This window comes from Aotus nancymaae, unplaced genomic scaffold, assembly GCF_030222135.1.
Source record: "Aotus nancymaae isolate 86718 unplaced genomic scaffold, 86718_ANA_hifiasm-v0.15.2.pri h1tg000092l, whole genome shotgun sequence".
Classification (NCBI taxonomy): Eukaryota; Metazoa; Chordata; class Mammalia; order Primates; family Aotidae; genus Aotus; species Aotus nancymaae.
Window position 1 is genome coordinate 5,506,547 of NW_026988507.1, and position 23,356 is coordinate 5,529,902.

Below are 23,356 nucleotides of genomic sequence, written 5' to 3' on the forward strand. Positions count from 1 at the left end.
ACTATTTTGGCACTTTGGCCAGTGTGAAAAATGGTCAGGGCCTCATGGGATTCAACCATTTCCTGTTTCATGGTCTCATTCTTTAGATGATGGTTCACTCCATCTAGGATAGCTGCTATTTTCAGGTTTATTTTCAAGGTGGATTGTTACAATGAGAAGAAATCTGAATTTTAATGTACTTCCTATTGTGTAAAGTTACTGTTTGTTGTTCAAATAAATTTCAGTATTTTGTTTTATGGGTGAAATATTTCTTTAACATTGGAAAGTGTGCTGTTTTACAAGTTGTGTTGAAGTTTCTTACATGTATGGGAAATATATGAATACAAAATTATAATATTTTTTATAATTTGATGTTCACATCTCCAAGGGGATAATGAAAAGCTAGGTTTGGAGTTTATTAAACTACTTACTTCTAAAGTGCTAAAACAGTGTATCTGAATTATTTTAGCATTTTGCAAAGATGGCTGTAGGAACGGAGGAGCCTGTATTGCCGCTAATGTGTGTGCCTGCCCACAAGGCTTCACTGGACCCAGCTGTGAAACGGGTAAGAATATCATTTCATCTTCTAGAAAATGAATTTTTACACCAATGCATAAAGTAATCCATGAGGAAAATAATGTTTCAGGTTTCAAGTGGGCTCTCAAAGCGTGGAGCTATTAATAAGGAAGTGATAGGAGGGAGGGAGGTGGGAAGTTTCAGTGATGCATTTCACTGGGCGATTCCCCAAAGTCACTCACTCTAAAAAGGTTTTGCAGCTATTATAATTAGACGCATATTGAACTTTTCAGAAGCATGTGTGGAATTACCCAGGATTTTATGACTTCATAATTCATTTTACTCATTTGGAATCCATTTTTTTTTTTATCTTTTTTTTTGAGACGGAGTTTCGCTCTTGTTACCCAGGTTGGATGGAATCCATTTTTACTGGAATCTATATGACTATACTAAAGCCTAGACTTCAACTTATGGCCAACTGAGTGCCTAGGACATACTATCTCCTGCATCCACAATTAGGAATTTTTAATAAATTTTTATCTGGCCCTTTCATTAATCAATTAACAGTTATTTATCTAGAAAATAATTAAAGTTTTCTACTCATCAATTATTTCTCATCCAGATCCTTTCTGAACTTATTCTTTCTGATAGACATGAATATTACAACTTTAAAATTATTTTAAAAACAATTATAGTCTATATATAACTTATAAACCTAAAGTAAAATGTTTTGTTCAATGAAAAACACATCTTGGGAATTTAAAAAAATGTTTTGAGTATTAAGTCCTAATTAAAATCATACTAGTAGTGGTTCTGGTTGCTTTGGGTTCAGTGGGTTCCAATAGCAATGACCTCAGAGAGTCAGGTTATTCTTCCTAAAAGAAAGCTGCTGTCACTGGCAGTTGACAGTTGCCATCTCATATTGCTTTTCATAAATCTCAGTGCAATAGATACAGTACATGCTCTGCCTCTATTCCACTTGCAGAGTCATCTGGTTTAATAAAAACACTGACTTACCAGAATGTGAGACAGAAAATGTTCTGCTCCATTTGGGAAGTGAACATTTTACTGAATAGAAACTGCTACTGTGCACAGAAAGATGCTCACAAAAGGACTTGCATCACTAGATCATCTCTTTCCAGAAGTACTGCTAAGTGGTGTTTTTCAAACTTCCGTGACTAATTGATTTCAAAAGTCTGTGACAGAAAATGCATAGTGACTGTCTTTGATATGTGGGACTCTTTCTTAAGGGGATCATTTCCTAAATCAGAAGTTCCCTAAATGTATTATGCATGAGAGTCACCTATAGAGATTGATAACCTGTGAGAAATACAGGTTTTTAGTAATTACCATATGATATACTAAATCAAAATCAGGCACCTCTAATGCAATATTACTCTTATATTTCTATGGCATACTCTCCACCAGTATGCCCCTACACATCAAAGTGCACTGTGGACCTCCTGAACATCAACGCCTCTGGTGACAAGGCTCCCTGAATACAGCATTTTTGTGCTGCTTCTGGTACAGAGGCTTGATACAGAAATACTGGCTTTTTCAGGACATTTCAATGGTGTGAGAATAATGGTGTGGAATTTTGAAATAAAAGCTGTCCCAGAAAATCTGGGATGAATAGCGGCCATGCGCAATCCTGCACAGCATTCTTCCACTAGGAAGAAATATCACAAGATTGCAGAAATCTGGAATGGCATAAAATTAATATTGGCAATGAAATATTTAAGACTGGAGTTAAAAATAACCCAGGAGAACATGTAGCTTGAGAACATTTCATTATCCTTGAACCTTCAGTCTATAAGAAGACAATCCCAGACTGATTCTAAATAGCTGTCTGTAGCAGCCAAGGGCTTTGAGAACAGAGGTGGACTCAAAATTTAGTTGTACTGTTTATATGTTATGTTGCTTGGGCAAGTTACTTCTCTGTATGTTGAACCCTTTACACATCACTTTATTCTTCACCATTCTCTTCTAAGGCAGTTGTTATCTGTATTTGCATACAGAAATACTGGGTTCAGTGTGTTTAATTTTTTTTTCTAGCATCCAAGTTAGAAGCTGATACAAAGGTCATTCTGCTCCCAAACCGGGGCTTTTGTCGAGTGCACCCCAGTATGTTTCTTTGGGGGCCTTAAATCCAAAGACCATTATTTCCTTCATGATTCATGCCTCTCACTTACCATCCTCCACCAAAACCTGAATCCTCATTTCCTACTTCCTTACTTGTTTATTTCAGCAAATAGCAGCCTTATCCATCAAGTCCTCTAAGCCAGTCATCAGGGAGTCATTTCCCTCTTGCCCTCTTTCACATCCAGTCAGATCCTTTTGATTTCATGTCTTTGCCAGGGTCCATTTCTTTTTATTCTGGCCAGGGCTACAGTTGTTGGGGACTTTCAGGTTTGTCTCTGACTAGTCCAGTATCCACAGAATATAAGAGCTCAAACCTGATCACTTTAGACTGAAAAAAACTTTCACGTTCCCCATTGCCCTCAGGATAAAGGCCACATTTTTAACATGATATATAAGGCCCTTCAGGATTTGGCCCTGTGTATCCACCCAACTTTACCCTCTTGTTTTTCTGCCATCTCACCTCATTCCCACCCCAGGCAGTGAATCTCATGAGGGTATAAGGTGTATCAGATTTGCTTTTGTATCATTATGAAGTAGTATAAGGTCTGCATCTTAGTAGTTGGTCCATAAATATTTGGTAAATAAATAAATACACATATGAGTGATCAATTAAATGATGAGGACAAAGATGATGTGGCTGTTTCCGTATTTGCTGGACTTTTTTGAATGTTAGTTGAAGCTTTCAGAGTTATCTAGTCCTGTACTCTCATATGGCAGATGTGGTAATCAAGTCACAGAGAGGTGAAGTAGCTTATATAGGTGTTTTATTGTTGATCCAGATCTGCATTCTAGAACTCAGGTCGTCTGGTTTCTAGCCCAGTGTTTCTCTTTTCCTTCCTTCCTTCCTCCTTCTCTCACTCCTTCCTCTTTTCTTGCTTCCCTCCCTCTTCCTCTCTCTTTCCTGTCCTCCCTTCTTCCCTCCTTGTCTTCCATCCTTTCTTCCTGCTTTCCTTTTCTTCTTATACCACGCTTCATCCCAGGACTTCATCATACCATCATCCTTCATCATGTCTGTGCCTTTTGTTATGCCACCTTCAACCTCCAAGTAACCCTGTTATCTTTAACAGCAAAGACTGTGGCAGTTTTTCTCTCCAAAGATAAAGGATGCATCCAGATTGACAAGATTTCCAAGTATAGGAATGGCCTAAGTTTGGCCTGCTGGAGTTGGATGCTGCCTGATAGCTTAGAAAGGAAATTGTTGTGTAACCCCAGTGGCCATCTGTTGAGCCATCACAGTGGAATCACTGAGGATGAAATAATAGGATTTACTTGCTTTTTGAAAGACAATCTTAATGTGCCTTGCACTTACCAACCCTTATTCCTTTAGCTGAAGTCTCTTCTGAAACACCCTGCCCTCATTTCTGTTTCTGCATCATGTGTATCTTAGTAGGAATGGTTGTGTTCATTTACCAACTTCACAAAAGGGCTATGTGTATGCTTTTTACTGAGTGAAATTAATTTTTCATGGAATTCTTTATAGCCACTGTGTAAAATCACTCACATGTACAGCATAACTTCATTTTTAATTAAATATCCTAATATTCCATCAGGTGTTTAACTTGGATTTAGCAGGGTGATTATTTCTTGGGAAACTCAATAAAATGTATTAGAAAACTAAAGCTATGTGCCAAGGTTTACAGCTTTATCACTGCCATATTGTATTTATTACACAATTGCTAAACCTCAGCAAACATGTGTCTGATGATCTAATTACTATGCAAAGCTGTCTTATCATACTAAAAGCAAATCTTTCAATAATGATTTAAAGCATAACTCTAAAAGATTTGACAGTCCCCTACAAGCAATTGCTGACTAAATCAAATTAAAATATTTATAACTGGGAAAAAGTTGGTAACAAATGGCAAAGCTGAAAAAAAATGCTGCAGTATCAAAGAAGAGATCAGACATTTTGATGATAAATACTTTTTTTTTTCTGTGTGCAAAATAATGGATTTCTTAGCCACAGATCAAAACATGAGATGAGATTTTAATTACTTTAGTGACTTGTTAAATGAATATAAATTTAAGTTGCATCCCTAAGTGTTTTTGTAGTTTTAAATATGTGTTGTTTCAAAATGACAAAAATGAAGCATGAGGCCTACATGAGTGTTGTTTTATTTCAAAAGTAACTTCAAATGGATTGAGGCTGGTTGATTTCTTTTAAGTTTATTTTATTACTGTTATAGCATAAGTAATAGAGATTATTTCTGTTAGCAAAAAGGTTATCTTGCTAGTCATATGCACAGTTGGCATTTATTATTAATGTCAAACTATTATATTTCCTAATACGGCTGAATTAGCACATTTTTCATTGTAAAAGGTATATGTTAATTTCATTAACATTTGAGTTTTTAAGCCATATTTTTTCAGAAGTTTGTATAAATTTATATCATTTTTACATAGGAAGCCTAGAAAAAAATGAGAAGCAAGAGAAAATTCTCAAACAGTTTGGATTTGGAAGTACATTACCAAAACATGTATCTTTATGTGAGAAAAGAGGAGAAATTGAGGAGAAAATCTGAGACAATTTGATAAAAATAATTTAAAAAGAAAAAAAAACTGTAGATACACCTGCTTTACCAATAAGAATTTTTTAGTTTTATTTTGAATTTCTTGGGCTCTATCTGAACAAATGCAAATTTTATGTACGCTAATCATTAAATATACTTGATTGTAATAAAGACAATTTGTATTAAAGGAAGCTGTGCTTCTAGTTCTCTACTGTCTTATTGAATTCAGTTTTCTGAATCTTAATTTCACAAGAGAAGAGGTGCAAAGTAGCTCATTGGGTAGCTTTTACAAAGTGGGCACATACTCATGGAGGGTTCTGTTGATCTGCCTAAGGGATCTACACTCATACTCACTAGACACATCTGAAACTGTCCCCAGTGATAAAAGTGATGAAATTACATTTGATAAATGGATGTGTTTTAATGAACTTTATATGAATTAGGGGTATAGATACCAATGATTATTTTTCTATTATAAAATGAACAAATAAAAAACAAAAAGCACTCTTACCAAAGGCTTTTTGACCATACCCTACATGAGTTGACTTAGATACTTAAGACATAACTTCTCTTTATGTTGGTGATCCTAAATCTGTTTTAAATAAGATTTTAATTGCTTAATGTTATACCAAACCCCAGTTCTCATTGAATAACTTAACATAGTGGTCAAGAACACAAAAAGTGAAGTCAGAGAAACATTGGCCTGAGAACTAGCTCTATTATCAATGAGCTGTATGACCCTTTTCATATTATTTCATTTTTTCTATGCCTTAATTTGCACATGTGGAAAATAAAGATGATACTAATATCTATCTCATGGGTTTGTTCTGGAGATTAAATGAAGTAAGGCACATAGTACCATGTTTAGGACTTGGTAAATACTCAATAAATCATACCTGTTAGGATCATTTTATAAATTTTAAGTTGAATCATAAATAAACTTTCATAGACAGAACTGTTTGAGACTCTTTGACATCCTTGAGTTAGCTGGAGATGCCCTTAGATGTTATGAAACGAAGGTTAAGAACAATAAAGGATTCTAGTTTTCTTGATTCATTCATAAACCAGTTTTAAGTACAGTTTGACTATACTTCACTGGTTTAAAATGTTTAATTTAGTGATTTGCATTTGTACATTTGTTTAAAATTGCTTTATTTTTGTTCTAATGCAAATCTTTAAAAGTTAATATTTTATGAAAATATAAATCTTTGTGTTATTCAAAAAGTAGTCAAAGGTTCTTGGTGTTAAATCTCAAAGTCATTCTTCCAAGTCCGTCAGGTTAATTGGAAAATATCTAACTCATTCTATATATCAGTCATGTATAATAGATAACAACTATGATGGAAATTTTTCAGACTCTTTTGTTGTAAGGCCTACCTAATTAACACTGGAAATGAGGACACATCATGGAGAAAATGTAAGAGGAAAAAATAGCTTTCAAGCTGTTAGAGAGCAGGTCTCCAAGAAAAAAAAAAGCCAAGTGGAATTAGTTGGGAATTTAGAAAAGATCTTCAGTTTTATTTTTTAAATATTATTTTTTTCAATAAATCCCTTTTGTGTATTAACTTGTATTGTGCCTTTGAATTCCCAGGATCCCTATCCCCTCTTGTTTTTATTTGAAGCTAGCCAAATGAAGTCACTTTTAAGATCGTTGTTTACAATTTTGTTTCAAAATTATTTGAATATTAATATTTTGAATAAACATTATATGCACATGGTATAAAATTTTAAAGTACAAAGAGGATATAATAGTAAATTTCCTTTATAGCCATTTCCCAACCATTGCCATACCGTAGATAAGTCCTTTTTAGACAGAGTAGTTCAAATAGGAAAGCTGAGGCTTTCTGCCATTTAAATAGTAGACTTTTAATTTGTAAAAGTCTGGTGTCAATAGGAATACATGTCTTAGGTCCAAGATCTTTCTCTTTTTGGGGAGTACCCCCATATGTTGGCTGAGAATGTTCTGCAGTTTTCTCATTCATAAATTCTAATTTTTTAAATATAGATAAGCTGATGAACTTCGATTGATAAGAGTTTAATTGGGGAGGTATAAACTGAATATGCTGGAGAAACATTGAATGCAACATTTTATTTATACTGAAATTATTTTTGCTTTTTGCATTGTATTCCTCCCTTCTTTGTTTCATTTCTTTCTTCTTGGACATATTCAGACTTAGAACAAGTCTATTAGTGACCAACTCTTGGATATAGAATTCTAGGTTTTCTGTAAGCACTGTGAAGGCATTATTCCATTGTTTTTTGGGGGTTCTTTGAGGTTTCTATTCAGAAGTCTGCTTTCAATTCAATCATAATTCATTTTAAAACATAGTCTCTTTCTCTCTAATTGCTTTAAGGTCCCCTTTTCTTTGGAATCTGTGGTTTTAAAGTATTGTGCCTGGGTATAAATTTATTAATATTTTTATTTACCTGCTATGACTCCTTTAGATGAGTCAATCTGAAGAGTTACCTCTTTCATCAACTTTGGAAACCACTCAGTCTTTATTATTTTGAATATTGCTTCTTTCCCATTCTCTTTATTCTCGCCTTTTGGACTTCCTGCTGGATATGTGTTGGCCCTGTCTCTTCTGTACTTCTTAACTTTCTTTTATACTTTTCATTTCTTTATCTCTCAGTGTTGTGCTTTTGATGATTTCTTCAAATCTATCCGCCAGTGTATGGATAAATTTATCAGCTTTGTCTAATCCATTACTTACTTTATTTGTTGAAGCTTTTAAATTTTAATAACTTTTTAATTTTTGGGAGTTCTCTTTTTCATATCTTTTGGTTCTTCTTTCCTTAGTTATTATTTTTGTCATGTGGTTTTGATTCCTTCTTTTATGTATTTAACATTTTTAAATATATTATAAAATTTATGGCATTACTCTATTGACCTGAATTTCGAGGGAATCTAAATATATCTTTTATTGTGTTTGCTGACTTTTGCCCCATGATTGAGTGTTTCCTCATGTGTTTTGGACTTTTGTTGTCTGACCTTATTATCTTCATTGAAGCTTTACCTGTGAAGTCTGAGGTCTTTTCCCTCCAGGGAAAATTTGCATTTGTTTCCACAGGTGTACTAGGAATATTACAATGCATAATTTGCGTTAATGTTTTTGCCAAGTGGTATGTCACACAGATGATATAAATTCTTAACGTCAAAATTCTGTAAGAGCAAACATTTTTTTTCCTCCCCACCCAAGCATAGGTAGAAATAGTGTCTCCTTCTAATCCCCTGTGCTGGTGAATGTTTTATCTGTGTTTTTGTGTGAGTGCGTGTGTGTATTTTTTTTTTTTTTTTGAGACGGAGTTTTGCTCTTGTTGCCCAGGCTGGAGTGCAATGGCACTATCTCAGCTCACCACAACTTCTGCCTCCCGGGTTCAAGTGATTCTCCTGCCTCAGCCTCTGGAGTAGCTGGGATTATAGGCATGCTCCACCACGCCTAGCTAATTTTGTATTTTTAGTAGAGATGGGCTTTCCTCACATGGGTTAGGCTGGTCTCGATCTCCTGACCTCAGGTGATCCACCCGCCTTGGTCTCCCAAAGTGCTGGGATTACAGGCGTGAGCCACCGTACCTTGCCCCAGTGTGTATGTATTTCTGTCTGACACTTAAACAGAGGGGCAGGCCTTCCAAGGATTCTGCTTATGCTGGAGTCTTGAGCCTCCTACAAAATTAGGTTCACTCTGCTGTCAACCACATGGCTCATAAATCCAAATCTGGTGTTTGGCTTCTTATGCCACATAGGAATTTTCATTTTTTCAATAAGGTCAGTTATGAATTTAATGTTATAGTTTTAATCCATGTGTATGTAAAAAGATATGCAGTTCTCAGTATTGCTGGAATAAGAAAGAAAATTACCCGTTTTAAACATAAGTATGATTTCACTGATGCTCACTGAATGACTCCTAAGAGTGAACTTTGGCCATTCATAAATCTGCAGACTGTGAGGTGAAACTTATGATAAGAGAATAGAAATGAGGAGGAACATAGGAGAAAACAATAATGATATGAACTTCATGAGGTTTACTAGGAATGGAGCTGGGGGTTATGGCTGTGTTTTTCTCTTTGCTAAATTTCTAATGCTCCCAAACAGAGTCTGTACTTCTTCCCAAAGTGTTCTCATCTATGATTAGTTTCTCTTTCTTTCTCTTTCTTTCTTGTCATGGAAACCTTCTGGAAGAAGCCACTAGGACTTAGGTACAAAAATCTTATAGCAGTCAGCTCTATCCATCTAATAGATAATTCTCCTTTAAAAACTCACTGTTTTTTGAAAGAATAAATTATATTCCAGGTTAATTTTTTTTGGATTTACAAGAAAGTGTGGTACACAAGGAGCAAATTAAATAGCAAATAATGGGTTTTAGGCCAAGTTAAAGAAGAACAATCAAATTTGTGAATGACATAGTTTTGAGAGGATAGCTTATATGACAAAAGACAGCATCAAGATTCAGAAAAGCTATTCAAATTATAGAAACAATGGGATAAAATAAGACTATGACACTTGACAAACAATTAAAAGCACCTCCTGCATTTGTCCTGCTTTCGGCTCTTCACATTTCTAGATCCTTAATCCTGATCTCTTCCATTGTTGGCCCACACTCACTGTGTTCTTTGCCCCTGTCCTTCGGTTTTCTCTTCTGTAGGCGTCTGTCTCTCCTCCCTTACCCTTTTCCTCATTCCCTCCCACTGGAGTATGGGTTCCACGGAAAGTAAAGGTGGAGTCTATGATTTTGTGTTTTTCATAGGCCTTGGCATCATGCTTTGAATATAGTAGGCAGTCTATGAATGTTAATAAAATATAAATACACACTTGCATTTAGGTTATAAAAACCAATTGTGCAACATAGAGGGAACTAACGTTAACAGTTTTTATGCTGTAGTTGGCTACTGATTCCAAGTTAAGTATGAGCCAAAAATATAATGTGCTAGCTTTAAAAGAAAATGCAAACTTAACCTACAATTAACGGAAACAGGGTTTATACAACAATAATCTCCTGAAATTCTGCATTACTTATGTTATAATGGCATATTGTATTTACTTAGGGCCAATAGTTTTAAAGGCTATCAGCAAATGGGAGCATGATCAGGGCCAAGTTTTCTAGGAGATGAAAGTCCTGGCAGATATAAGAGGATAGTTGAATAAATCTTCATCAGGAATATTTTTTTGAAAAATAAGAAAAATGAAAGGTGCTGTGAAAGCTATCCTTAAATACATGAAGAGCTAAACTAGTATGTGGATTTGGGATTAGATTATTCTTTGTTGCTCCGGAGAGCAAAACTAGTAAATTTACCAGGAGACAGGTTTGGATGCCAAATAAGAAATTTACTAATCACAAGAACCATAGGAAAAAAAGGATAGATCAGCCTGCATATTCAATCAGAGTCTAGATAACGAAATGCTAAGGACACAGGATTTCCATGCTCTGGAACTAGGTGGCTTTGGCTTATTGGGATTATCTAAAATTCCTCTTGCTATAGTTGTTCATCACAGTAGCTGCTTCAAACTGCATGTCTGTAGGCATTCAGTGTAATAATAAAGAAGCAGTGTAGCATGATGGTTAAAAGTTACAAGTGGGCTTGGGGGATGGCTCTCTGGCTATAAATCTAGGCTCTGCAAATAACTTCACTGTGTAGACTAGGGCGAATTATTTAATATTTATGTGCTCATTTTCCTTGTTTTAAAATGGACTGACAATAATAATACCTATTTTAGGCAGGGTGTGTTATGGCTTATGACTGTAATGCCAGCACTTGGGGGCAGGAGGCCAGAGGATCACTTGAGGTCAGGAATTCAAGACCAGCCTGGGCAATGTAGCAAGTCCCTTTCTCCAAAAAATAATAGTAGTTTAAAGATGAAAAAAAAAAAAGTATTACATTGTTGAGCGAATTATATTAGTTAATACAGGTAAACCAGGCAGTGGCTCAGTAAATGTTAGCTAGTATCATGACCTTACCCCAATCCCTACAAGAAAGCTCTAAAGTGGTTATTATTATTAGATGAGGAAAGTGAGGTTCAAAAAGATTAAGTAATTTGCTCTAGTCTGTACGGCCAGTAAAATGGAATAAAAAAGAATTATTTCCAGGACTGTCAAATTAAAATTTTCCGCGCTCTTTCTGTTCTGATATTTGGGATGCTAAAATGACTTTGCAATAGGAGCAACCTTTGTGGAATATGGGTGCCAAATTATCCACAGTAAAGATTTCTTAAGCTTCTGTGCGTGAACAGCACAACATGACATGCATGAAGATGCAGAAAGTAAAATGCAATTCTTTTCTCTTGGGGCTTTATACCTCTGACTGTCAAAATGCACAGGGAGCATTTTATCTCAGTGACAGAGAAACAGATGAGTACAAAAATAATACTAATACCTTTTAAGTGACTGCTAACTACAAATCTTGTGTGGTATGATAACCCCAGAAGAAATTGCTCTCGAGAAGAATGGATTCTGAAGCTATAATCCCATAGTTGTAATTTACAGGGGAAGGCTTTATGATAAACTACTGGTGGGACCCAGGAGGCAAGCAAACAGCTGATTAAATGTGTGAGAAGTATACTTTCAAGTGTTAGAGTTTCCATTGCCGATTTTCTCAATAGTCATGTCTGAAGATAATTATAAGACTGAATAAGAGTGACCTTGAACCTTTAGGTTAATCAAAAGCCTTAAAAAAAAAACAAGTTAAAGGAACTCTCTGATATTCTTAGCTTTTTAAGATACGTAGTTTCTTATTATTCTTAAATGAGGTGTGTTTTCATTTGCCTTAGCAGCTTTCAAAATATAAATTACTCTTTCACTCACAGGTGTTGTTTCTTCACATTTTAAAAGAGCCAACTCCAGCCTTAAAATTAACCTTGACGTTGTCCTTTTAATATAAAGCCAAATATGTTTACTACTTGTTATCATTTTCTTTAAAAATGTTTAATTCAAGGAAAAGAAACTTAGTTAACTACAGTTGCTTGCGTTTCTTTCTGCTTGAAAATCAATTAATCTAATGGATTGTGTAAGCATGACAATTTATTATTCATTATGATCTTTTTAGTTTTGGACTTTTATAACAAAAATAAATTAAGTAAGACACAGATGCCTATAAATTTACTGAGTGGGCAAGAATCAAGAGTAAGTTACACATTACAGGATGCCAAAACTCTTACTCAGTGAATCATGGGAAGGGGACTCTTTGTATAAATCATAAAACTTAATTACAGGCCAGGTACGGTGGCTCATGCCTGTAATCCCAGCACTTTAGGAGGCTGAGGCGGGCAGATCACAAGGTCAGGAGTTCGAGACCAGCCTGACCAACATGGTGAAACCCCATCTCTACTAAAAATACAAAAATTAGCTGGGCATGGTGCCGCACGCTTGTAATCCCAGCTACTTAGAAGGCTGAGGCAGGAGAATCACCTGAACCTGGGAGGCAAAAGCTGCAGTGAGCCAAGATCACGCCATTGCACTCCAGCCTGGTCGACAGAGCGAGACTCTGTCTTAAAAATAAAAACGAAAACAAAAAAACCTGATTAGAAACCAAAAGGTACTGAATCTCTGTGGCACTGGTAACTTTGCACCTTACACTAAGTGAGAGGCAATATTTAGTAAGTGTCTAAAATAGATTAGAATAAACCAACTAATTTTAACTAATGTAGAAGCAGAATGGGGAGATTTGTTAGATTTATTAATAAATATTTACACTATATTTTCTGAGACCAGATCTTTATCTTCAAGGACTTTACATTCTTGACAGGCAAATAGGAGGAAGAAATTTGTCTATAAACAGTATTCTATACTTGTTATAGCCATTTACTTTAGATTCCACTCTTCTACTCGAATGACTCTTGGAAATCAGACATAACTTCTTAATGACTATTTCTAAAATGTCCACATTTCTTGACCTTTCTGCAGCATTTGATATTATGAATCAAAATTTTTATGACAACTCCCTTTTTCTTTGGTTTCCTTGACATGATATTTTCTCCAGACTATAGTATCACAACAATCTTATGTGGTAGGTATTTGGCTCACATAGGTGTTTTCACCCACTTTTTTGAAAGAAAAGGAAGAGTAAGTGAATTGCCAAAGATGACATAGCTATGAAATTGACCAGCCTGAAGTTAAACACAGGACCAAGTAAAGGTGAAGGTCCTAATAAAACACTGCAGTATAGCTCCAAGATGGCGGTTCCTACACCCAAGAGCTTTCACTGTTGTTCCTCTCCCACCTGCCTGACTGCCTTTGTTTGCTTTTTTTCTTTCTCATCTCCTAAGTTTGGAAGTTTTTCAAGATTATACACATGTTCATCTCTTTTCTTTCTTATCATCATCTTGTTTCTGGATCTCAGTCACTTTCAATTCTTCAAAAGGAGTTATTCGATCCAGACACCTCTCCTAAGCTTAACTCCCACTCCCAAAGGGCTACATTATGTTTTCACTTGGACATTTTGCACTGTGCAGTGGCTTGCTCCCCTTGGGTTATGTGGACCCTGAATGCTTTTCTTTTTTTATACTGGAATCACCTATGCCTGACAGACCACTCATCTCCATTTCCTTCATTGCCCTCAAAGCAACACCCATACATACGGTATGCAGCAGAGTATTATCCAAAATTTTGGGTCAAATGGAGGATGACCAAAGAGAAACAAAGCAAATGTCAAAAAGCCAAAACGAAATAGAGATCCCGTTTTTCTAAAAGGCTTTGGCTGTTTCTTCTCACAGAGACAAAGGCAGATTTTCTATTAAGCTAATGAAGTTTAAGTTTCTGCTCTTTTAATGCAAACAGGCTTCTGTCCAGCCCTTGGAAAGAGCCCTTGCAGTGTGCTCACTTGGCCATATATTTTTGTAAAATCTGCAATAGCAACATATTTTGGTAATATTTTTTTTTTCTGAGGGGCCCTCAAAATATATAGGCTTCTGTCCCTGGAGATTGACCCCTGCACAAAGTTCTTTCTTACCAGCTGGTATCTCCCACCTTAGAGCTCTCCATTTTCCCTGGACTATTTCTCTTTTTATCCTCTCTTGTGGCTCTCAATTTCACATCTTTAAATTTTTTCCTCTCTCTCTCTCTCTCTCTCTCTCTCTCTCTCTCTCTCTTCCTCTCTTCTCTCTCCCCCCCACCGCCGCCCCTTTCTGTATCTGCTTGTCTACCTATATATCTAATCTTTTCCCTCTCCACCATGCTCTGGGAAGAGGGAAACAAAGCATCACCTTCTCTACCCAAAGAAGTAATCAAGATATTTTCCTAAATCAAGACCTTTTCCTTTATCATGGCATATGCCACTGTCCTATTATGCATTTATTATTTTGAACTGCCTTTCTAAATTTCCTGACACATCAGCTGGTCATTATTGAAAACTTACTATATGCCAAACATTGTGTTAATTGCTTCACATTTATTAAATCATTTAAATCATAACGGCAACTTTATGAGGCGGGTATAATTATTTTTGTGATCATTTTAAAACCAATGCTTAGTGAAGTTAAATAATGTATCCAAGGTCATACAGCAAGCATATGGTAGACTCTTACTTGGAATAGTTAAACCTGGTCTCAGACATGTGCTTTTACCCCTTCCCCACTTTACCATCCAGATATCACTCTTCTGAAAAACTCTCCTTGGTTTGTCTAAGAAGAAGTATCTTGCCTTCCTCTCAGCTCCCATGTTTGTATCAATTTTATTCCTCTTCCTTCAAAGTACCTTATATTGTTAATCTTTAAATTTTTTCAATTTTTAAGTAACACATAATAATAGTACATATTTATGAGATACAGAGTAATATTTCAATACATGTAAACAATGTTTAACGATAAAATCAGTTAATTAGCATATCCATCACCTCAAACAATGATAATTTCTTCATGTTGGGAATGTTCAAAATTCTTTCTTCTAGTTATTTGAAAATACATAGTAAATTATTATTAACTAAAATCACTCTGCAATGCTATAAAATGCTAGAACTTATTCCTCCTCTCTAGTAATTTTGTGTCCTTTAAACAACCTCTTCCTATCTCCGCTCCTTTCTGTCTTCTAGGAACCACTATTTTACTCTCTACTTTGGTGAGAAACTTTTTTACGTTCCACCTATGGAACAGCATGTGGTATTTCTCTTTCTGCACCTGGCTGATTTCACTTGATCTAATGTCCTCCAGGATCATCCATGTTGCTGCAACTGACAAGATTTCTTTCTTTTTATGGCTGAATAGTACTTAGTCATGTATATATACCACATTTTCTTCATCTGTTACTGGACACCTATGCATATTCTATATCTTGGCTATTGTGAATAGTGCTGCAGTAAACATGGGGGTGCAGATATCTCTTCAATATTCTGATTTCTTTTCCTTCAGATAAATATCCATTAGTGGGATTTTTGGATCACATGGTAATTCTATTTTCAGTTCTTTGAGGAACTTTCATAATGTTCTCCATAATGGCAGTACTAATTTACATTCCGAGCAGAAGTGTATAAGCATTCCTTTTTGTCCACATCCTTGCTAGCATTTGTTAGTTTTTTATCTTTTTGATAATTCTGTGGTGAGATGATATCTTCTCATGGTTTTTGTTTGCATTTCCCTGATGATTATTGATGTTGAACATTTCTTCATGTATGTATTGGCCATTTGCATATCCTCTTTTGAGAAATGTTTATCCAGATCCTTTGCTTTTTTTTTTTATTGGAGTATTTGTTTTCTTTCTGTTGAATTAAGTTTTTTTTTTTTTGTATATTCTGCATATTAATTCCTTGTTGAATATAGATTTCAAATATTTTCTTTCATTCTGCAAGTGGTCTCTTCACTCTCTTGATTGTTTCCTTTGCTGTGCAGAAGCTTTTCGGTTTGATCCAATCCCATTTGTCTACTTTTGCTTTTGTTTCCTGTGTTTTTGAGGTCTTACCCATAAAATCTTTGCTTAGACCAACGTCCTGAAGCATTACCCCTATGTTTTCTTCTGTGTTATTAATCTCAAAAGTACAATAACACTATCTTAAACTCATGAAGCTTCATACAGTGCTTAATGGGAACCGATCCAGTATTTTATGAAATGGTTTTTATACCTAAACACAATTTGGGTTATATCTAGATAAACAAAATAACTATTATAAAATTCATAAGTATACTGCCTTAAAAAATCTGTTGAAAAGGTAAGAATTTATTATCTTCAGCAGGATATAACCTATATAACCTGTTCATAAGGATGAACCTGGGCTGCATTTTGAAATCTATATACCGGTGACATTCACAGAGACTTCAAAATGCAATGTGTCATCTCTCCTAATGGGTGATATTGGCTTTAACAACCAGGAAGTGGCTATTGGAAGAAAACAGATGTTCTTAGTTGACAGGGTAAGCAATTATAAGCATTATAATTAATGCAACTATGATAAATATATATACTTAATGCATAAAATATATATACAAAAATAATGATATAAAATGCAATTATAATTAAGCCACTATAAGCATTATGATTAATGACTTAGAATAATAGCTCTCACCTGATTCTGAGAAATTTGCCATATGTAAAAATTAATAAATCAGTACCTATAGATTGCATTAGGGTGATTATCCAGTAATATAAACTGTGAGTTAGGAGTTGGGTAGGTATCAGTGTGACTCAGTGAAAAAAATGTGACAATAGGAAGACACGGATATTTTCTCAGATTGAATGGGCATATGAACAAAGTGAGAATGAAACTGGACACCAGTCATTTAAGTAACAGTGATAAGCATTTGATACTTAACTGTATGGTATTTAGTGGGTTGGAACAAGTAGGTCATATTCAGTGTAAGAATGGAACTGTGCAAAGTTTCTGTTAGGAGAACTTAAACAGGCATTTTGGTGAATAAATTTTGGTTTTCCTTTGTTACAAACAAACCCAAGATTACTACTTAAGAGCAAGCTTAAAGGATGCACTTTTAGGAAGCATCGTTTAAAAGTAGTGTCTTTTTGTGCTTGAACAGATTGCCTGGAGCAAATTTTTTTCATCACCTTCTTTTAATATTAATGCCATAGAAGGAGTATTTTGGTGCCTAGTGTTCTTTTTTTTTTCAGTGGACTGACTGAGAGGAATGAATGTAAGCTTAAACACAAAGTTAGAATTCAGAAATAATTTTTAACAGTAGGCAGGCTAACTTCATAGTCAAAGCTTTGGAGTTAGGATGCTGGAGTCTAAGCTTCACTACTTACAGCCTATGCCATACTGAGCAAGTAACTCCATCTTTTTTAATCTCTGTTTCTACCTCTGTGAAAAGGAGTTAATGGTACCCCTTACAGTGGTAATGAGTATTAAATGAGTTAATTAATGCAAAACACTTAGTAGCCAGTGCCTGGCACATATTAAGTGCTAAATACATGTGAAATAATATTATTAAAAATAGCTGAACTAAATTATAGACAGAAAGTTGATTAGATGTTACTAAAGGCTAGGGATGGGGAGAACGGGGAGTTATTGCATAATGGGTACAGAGTTCCTATTTGGGTTGATTAAATATTTTAGAAACAGATAATGATGATGGTTATAAAACATTGTAGTTTTTGAATGTAGTTAATGCTACTGAATTATACACTTAAATATGGTTAAAATGGAGAATTTTGACTATGGTTAAAATATGGAATATTTTACCATAATAAAAAGAAAGCAAGCGTGTAAATGATGGTTGTCACTCAAGTTTAGACTTGTTCCACTCTCTTTCATTTGGCTTTGCCTAATGCCAGGAAATATATATAAGCATACTTTCGGATCTAACACAGTGACTACTTTCAGTGCCGTCTCCAGCATACTTTGGCATACAAGGGAAGATCCCCGAGACAGAGTATCCTCCACAATTTCTCCTAAGCCAGTGGAAGTCGTTTTGGCAATCTGAGGGGCCTCTAGGGTGCATGATCATGAGAGAGTGGTTCCCTTCAACAGATCCCCACAGCCTTGGCCATGAAGCTTGGCTTGAGAGGGTGTTCCTGATGGCTTACAGGCTGCCCCAGAGAGGAGGCACAAGGCTGCGGCTTTATAAGAAAACTCAGCCATGGTGCTTATCAGTTACTGCCAGATGTGCCCAGATGTGTTATGTTCCATTTCATTCAGATCAAACAATCAAACATACAGATTCAAAATTGAAACCAACTTTTATAACATAATTTTCAATTCAAAAGTTTTGCTAATTTAGCAATAGACCGGTGACCATCAAAGGGGTTCATTATGTGGTACACAAAAGCTAAGGAATGCTAGGCCCAAGCAAGACTTATTTCCCTGATATTTCTTCTACTTGATGGCTTTTAGAAAACCTTGGGTTTTTAAATAAACATGGCTCTTTACAACATTGGAATTATTTAATCATACAATCTGCCATCTATCCATACTTGAAACATACAGTTGTACTATTTTACTCCAGAAATTCTTTTGGATTCTGTGATTCTATGTATTGTACACACCTACCCAGCATTATTAGACATTAATAGAAAAGATGCACCACCACAAATCATTCCCTTTGCCAAGTTATGAAAATATATATAAAATAATATGTTTAGCAATTTTGTAATGTAATAGTTTTTAATGGATCTAAATTATTAAGCTTGATAGTTATTGTTCATTAGTAATAATCATGTTAATTATTTTTAGTTTCATTTCATTCTGAACAGCGACAAATGCATATATAACCTCATACTTAAAATATTTAAGTCAATACCTTCCCCAACTACTGATAATAGTTGAGAGTTATTAATTTGTATTGCATGTGAGATCATTATGTTTTTAGTTATTTCACACATATGTATGCAGGGCACTGAAAATCTGATGAGGAAAATTGGGCAACATTATTGCCCTTGTAGAGTCTATTTCAATCTCCCTCAAAAAATAGCTCTTATGTCTTAATAATTTAAATGCTAACATGCCATAGAACTAAATGGGAATAAACTACTGCAACGCGTCTATTATTGTACTTGACATAGCAACTCTGTGAAAAAAATGTATCTCTGTTTTATAAGAGAGGAAATTGCTTAAGACACTGTCAGGTCAAGTTAATAATGTGGAGTGCCTCATTGTAGTTGTTGTTTGGTAAATTCCATATAATTATTTTAGATATCTTAGCTGAAATGTGGGAGAAACTTGAGAGTAATATAGGTAGATAGATACTATTATTCTGAGTGGAGGCCATGAAAATGATAGTTCATTGTTAAAAAAGTAATAACAATAAAAGGAATTTTATTCTTTTTAAGAATTTTAAAGAAAATTTCAAGAATCATGTATTTAAATTTTAAGTTTTAAGAAATCATATATTTATGACACATGTATGAGAGACACAGGATATATATGATGATATATATATATATAATCACTTTGCAAAGTTCATTGCTTCTACTCCACTCACTACAAGAGTGGTTTTCAACTGGGGAGATTTTGCTCCCCAGGTAACACATGACAATGTCTGGAGACATTTTTGATGGTCTTAATGGGGGAGGGAGGATGGTCATAATGGGGGAGGGAGAGGGATCTGGTGGCTGGAGGTGAGGGATACTATAATCACTCCACAATGCACAGACCCATAACTAAGAATTATTAGACTCCAGGTAAAAGAAAAAAAACTGCATTAGAAGCAACTACTGTGAACTGTTTGGTGTATAAACTTACAGATTCTTTCAATATATTTATGTACCCATGCAACATCCACACCCGTATGCTGTGCAAATGAAATAATAAAATTGTACCTATTTGTCCCATGACTTACTATCGCTACTTACTAGTAATAGCAAGCCACCATGCCTGCCCTAACTCTTGTTTTATTAATAGACATTTCAGTTGTTTTCAATCTTTTACTGTTTCAGATGGTTTCAATGCACATCCTCATGTGTACATTTTTTTGTGAAAATGTGAAAGCATTTCTGTAAGACTATTTCCTAGAAGTAAAATTGCAAAGTTAAATCGTGTGAACACTGGGTACTGCCAAGCCCTTCAAAAAGGATGTATGCAAGTTATATTTCCACCAACCATCTTTGAGAATGATAGGAATATTTTTGATTTTCCAAGTATGTTTTAATAAAAAGGAATTTAATGAAAGCAAATAAAATTGTGCTTGATTTCAAGAATATTTGGACAAAGCCGTAAAGGCCTATGAGGCTGGATCAAAGGACATAATAATTAGAAAGTACAATGTGATGATCATGAAACTCATTTTGCTCCACAAGCAATAACACTGAGATGACTAACTCCCATAGCAGATATATCCATTGTCTATATTGTTAGGGAAATTTACCAGAGAGCTAATGGATTTTGGCTGCCTTGTTAATATGATCCAGTCTGTCATCTGCCTTCATCTAACTGCCTCATAAATGAAGTAACAGCAATGTCCCACAGAATTTATAGCAACATGGATTTTCAGTAAGGCAGAGGAAAAATAAACCTGAAAACAACTTGCCTGCTGAGATCATTAGAAAAGAAACCATGAATAAATGAATTCTAAGAATGAGATATTTGGGGGCTAGAAATGGAATCAGTAAAACATGAATTAAATAATCTCTTTCCCCTAACCTTCCCAGACAGAAAAACTACATAAATAAGGCCCAGATATATAATACAGGAATGCCATTTAACCCATTGCTTTTCATGTGAAACTGAAAGAGCTGGTTGTAAACCATGATAGATTTGTTGGAACAAAAAGTGTCGTGTAACAAGAGGTCTACAATTGCAAGATTGTTTTGTCAACAAATCTTTAAAAAATCTCTATCAGTTATGTGACATTTCTTGCACACTGATCTGTCACTAAGCTATTTCTTCCATAGAAAGGCACGACTGACCATCTGTGAATAGCTGCTGGGTTTACAGTGTTAAAAAAGGTAGAGACTTCCTCTTCTTTCTACATCTTAGGAGGATAAGTGTACATTTAAAATCAGCTAAGTAATTATTTAACTACCTTAACGATAAGAGTTGAAGGTAATAAAAAGATATAGCAGAGTGCCTGATCTAGTCTATGGTGTAGATGGGAAAGGCATTTTTTAAAAAAACAAACAGGCTTTATTTAGAACTACAATTTAACTTAAGATTTAAGAGACAACATACGTAAGAGTTAAAACTTCAGTTTGGGCAAGAAAACGAAATAAAGGGCATTCAATTAGGAAAAGAATTCAAATTGTCCCTATTTGCAGACAACATAATCATATATTTACAAGAACCCATCATCTCATCTCAAAATCTCCTTAAGCTGATAAGAAACTTTGGCAAAGTCTCAAGATACAAAATCAATGTGCAGAAATCACAAGCATTCCTATACACCAACGAGAGAGAGAGCCAAATCATGAGTGAACTCCCATTTACAATTGCTACAAAGAGAATAAAATACCTAGGAATACAACTAACAAAGGATGTAAAAGATTTCTTCAAGGAGAACTACAAACCATTGCTCAAGGAAATAAGAGAGGACACAAACAGATGGAGAATCATTCCATGCTCATGGTAAGGAAGAATCAATATTGTGAAAATGGCCATACTACCCAAAGTAATTTGTAGATTCAATGCTATCTCCATCAAGCTACCATTGACCTTCTTCACAGAACTAGAAAAAACCACTTTAAACTTCATATGGAACCAAAAAAGAGCCCTCATAGCCAGGACAAATCTAAGGAAAAAGAACAAAGCTGGAGGCATCACACTACCTGACTTCAAACTATACTACAAGGCTACAGTAATCAAAACAGCATGGTACTGGTACCAAAACAGAAATATACACCAGTGGAACAGAACAGAGACCTCAGAAGCAATGCCACACATCTACAACCATCTGATCTTTGACAAACCTGACAAAAGCAATGAGGAAAGGATTCCCTGTTTAACACATGGTGTTGGGAAAACTGGCTAGCCATATGTAGAAAGCTGAAACTGGACCCCTTCCTTACACCTTATACAAAAATTAACTCCAGATGGATTAAAGATTTAAACACAAGACCTAACTCCATAAAAACCCTAGAAGAAAACCTAGGCAACACCATTCAGGACATAGGCATAGGCAAGGACTTCATGACTAAAACACCAAAAGCATTGGCAACAAAAGCCAAAATAGACAAATGGGATCTAATTAAACTTAAGAGCTTCTGCACAACAAAAGAAACAATCATTAGAGTGAACTGGCAATCAACAGAATGGGAAAAAAAAATTTGCAATCTACCCATCTGACAAAGGGCTAATATCCAGAATCTACAAAGAACTAAAGCAGATTTACAAGAAAAAAGCAAACAAACCCCTTCAAAAGTGGGCAAAGGATATGACCAGACACTTTTCAAAAGAAGACATACATGAAGCCAACAAACATATGAAACAATGCTTATCATCACTGGTCATTAGAGAAATGCAAATCAAAACCACATTGAGATACCGTCTCACGCCAGTTAGAATGGCAATCATTAAAAAATCTGGAGACAACAGATGCAGGAGAGAATATAGAGAAAAAGGAACACTTGTACACTGTTGGTGAGAGTGTAAATTAGTTCAACCATTGTGGAAGACAGTGTGGTGATTCTTCAAGGATCTAGAAATAGAAATTCAATTTGATGGAGCAGTCCCATTACTGGGTGTATACCCAAAGTATATATCCTTTTGGTACCAGTACCATGCTGTTTTGATTACTGTAGCCTTGTAGTATAGTTTGAAGTCAGGTAGCATGATGCCTCTAGCTTTTTTTTTTAATTTTTGCTTAGGATTGTCTTGGCTATGAGGGCTCTTTTTTGGTTCCATATGAAGTTTAAAGTGATTTTTTCTAGTTCTGTGAAGGTCAGTGGCAGCTTGATGGGGATAGCATTGAATCTATAAATTACTTTGGGCAGTATGACCACTTTATTAATTAATATTAATTCTTTCTTACCATGAGTATGGAATGTTTCCCACCTGTTCGTGTCCTCTCTTATTTCCTTGAGCAGTGGTTTGTAGTTCTTGAAGAGATCTTTTACAACCTTTGTTGTATTCCTAGGTATTTTATTCTCTTTGTAGCGATTGTGAATGAGAGTTCACTCATGATTTGGCTCTCTGTTTGTCTGTCATTGGTGTATATTGCACATTGATTTTGTATTCTGAGACTTCTCTGAAGTTGTTTATCAGCTTAAGGAGATTTTGGGATGAGATGATGGGGTCTTCTAAATATACAATCATGTCATTTGCAAATAGAGACAATTTGACTTCCTCTTTTCCTAATTGAATACCCTTTATTTCTTTTTTTTGCCTAACTTCTCTGGCCAGAACTTCCAATG

The 23,356-nt window shown here is 35.2% G+C and overlaps 1 protein-coding gene across 5 annotated transcripts in view; it reads left to right on the forward strand.

Moving 5' to 3' along the window:
* Nucleotides 1–23,356, forward strand: part of NELL2 (neural EGFL like 2) — a 428,916-nt gene that overhangs the window by 327,780 nt on the left and 77,780 nt on the right. For all 5 annotated transcript variants that reach the window (XM_064369806.1, XM_064369807.1, XM_064369805.1 and 2 more), the window contains exon 16: nt 449–544. In XM_064369806.1, the coding sequence (XP_064225876.1) occupies nt 449–544 (96 nt within the window). The remainder of the gene's footprint in view (nt 1–448; nt 545–23,356) is intronic.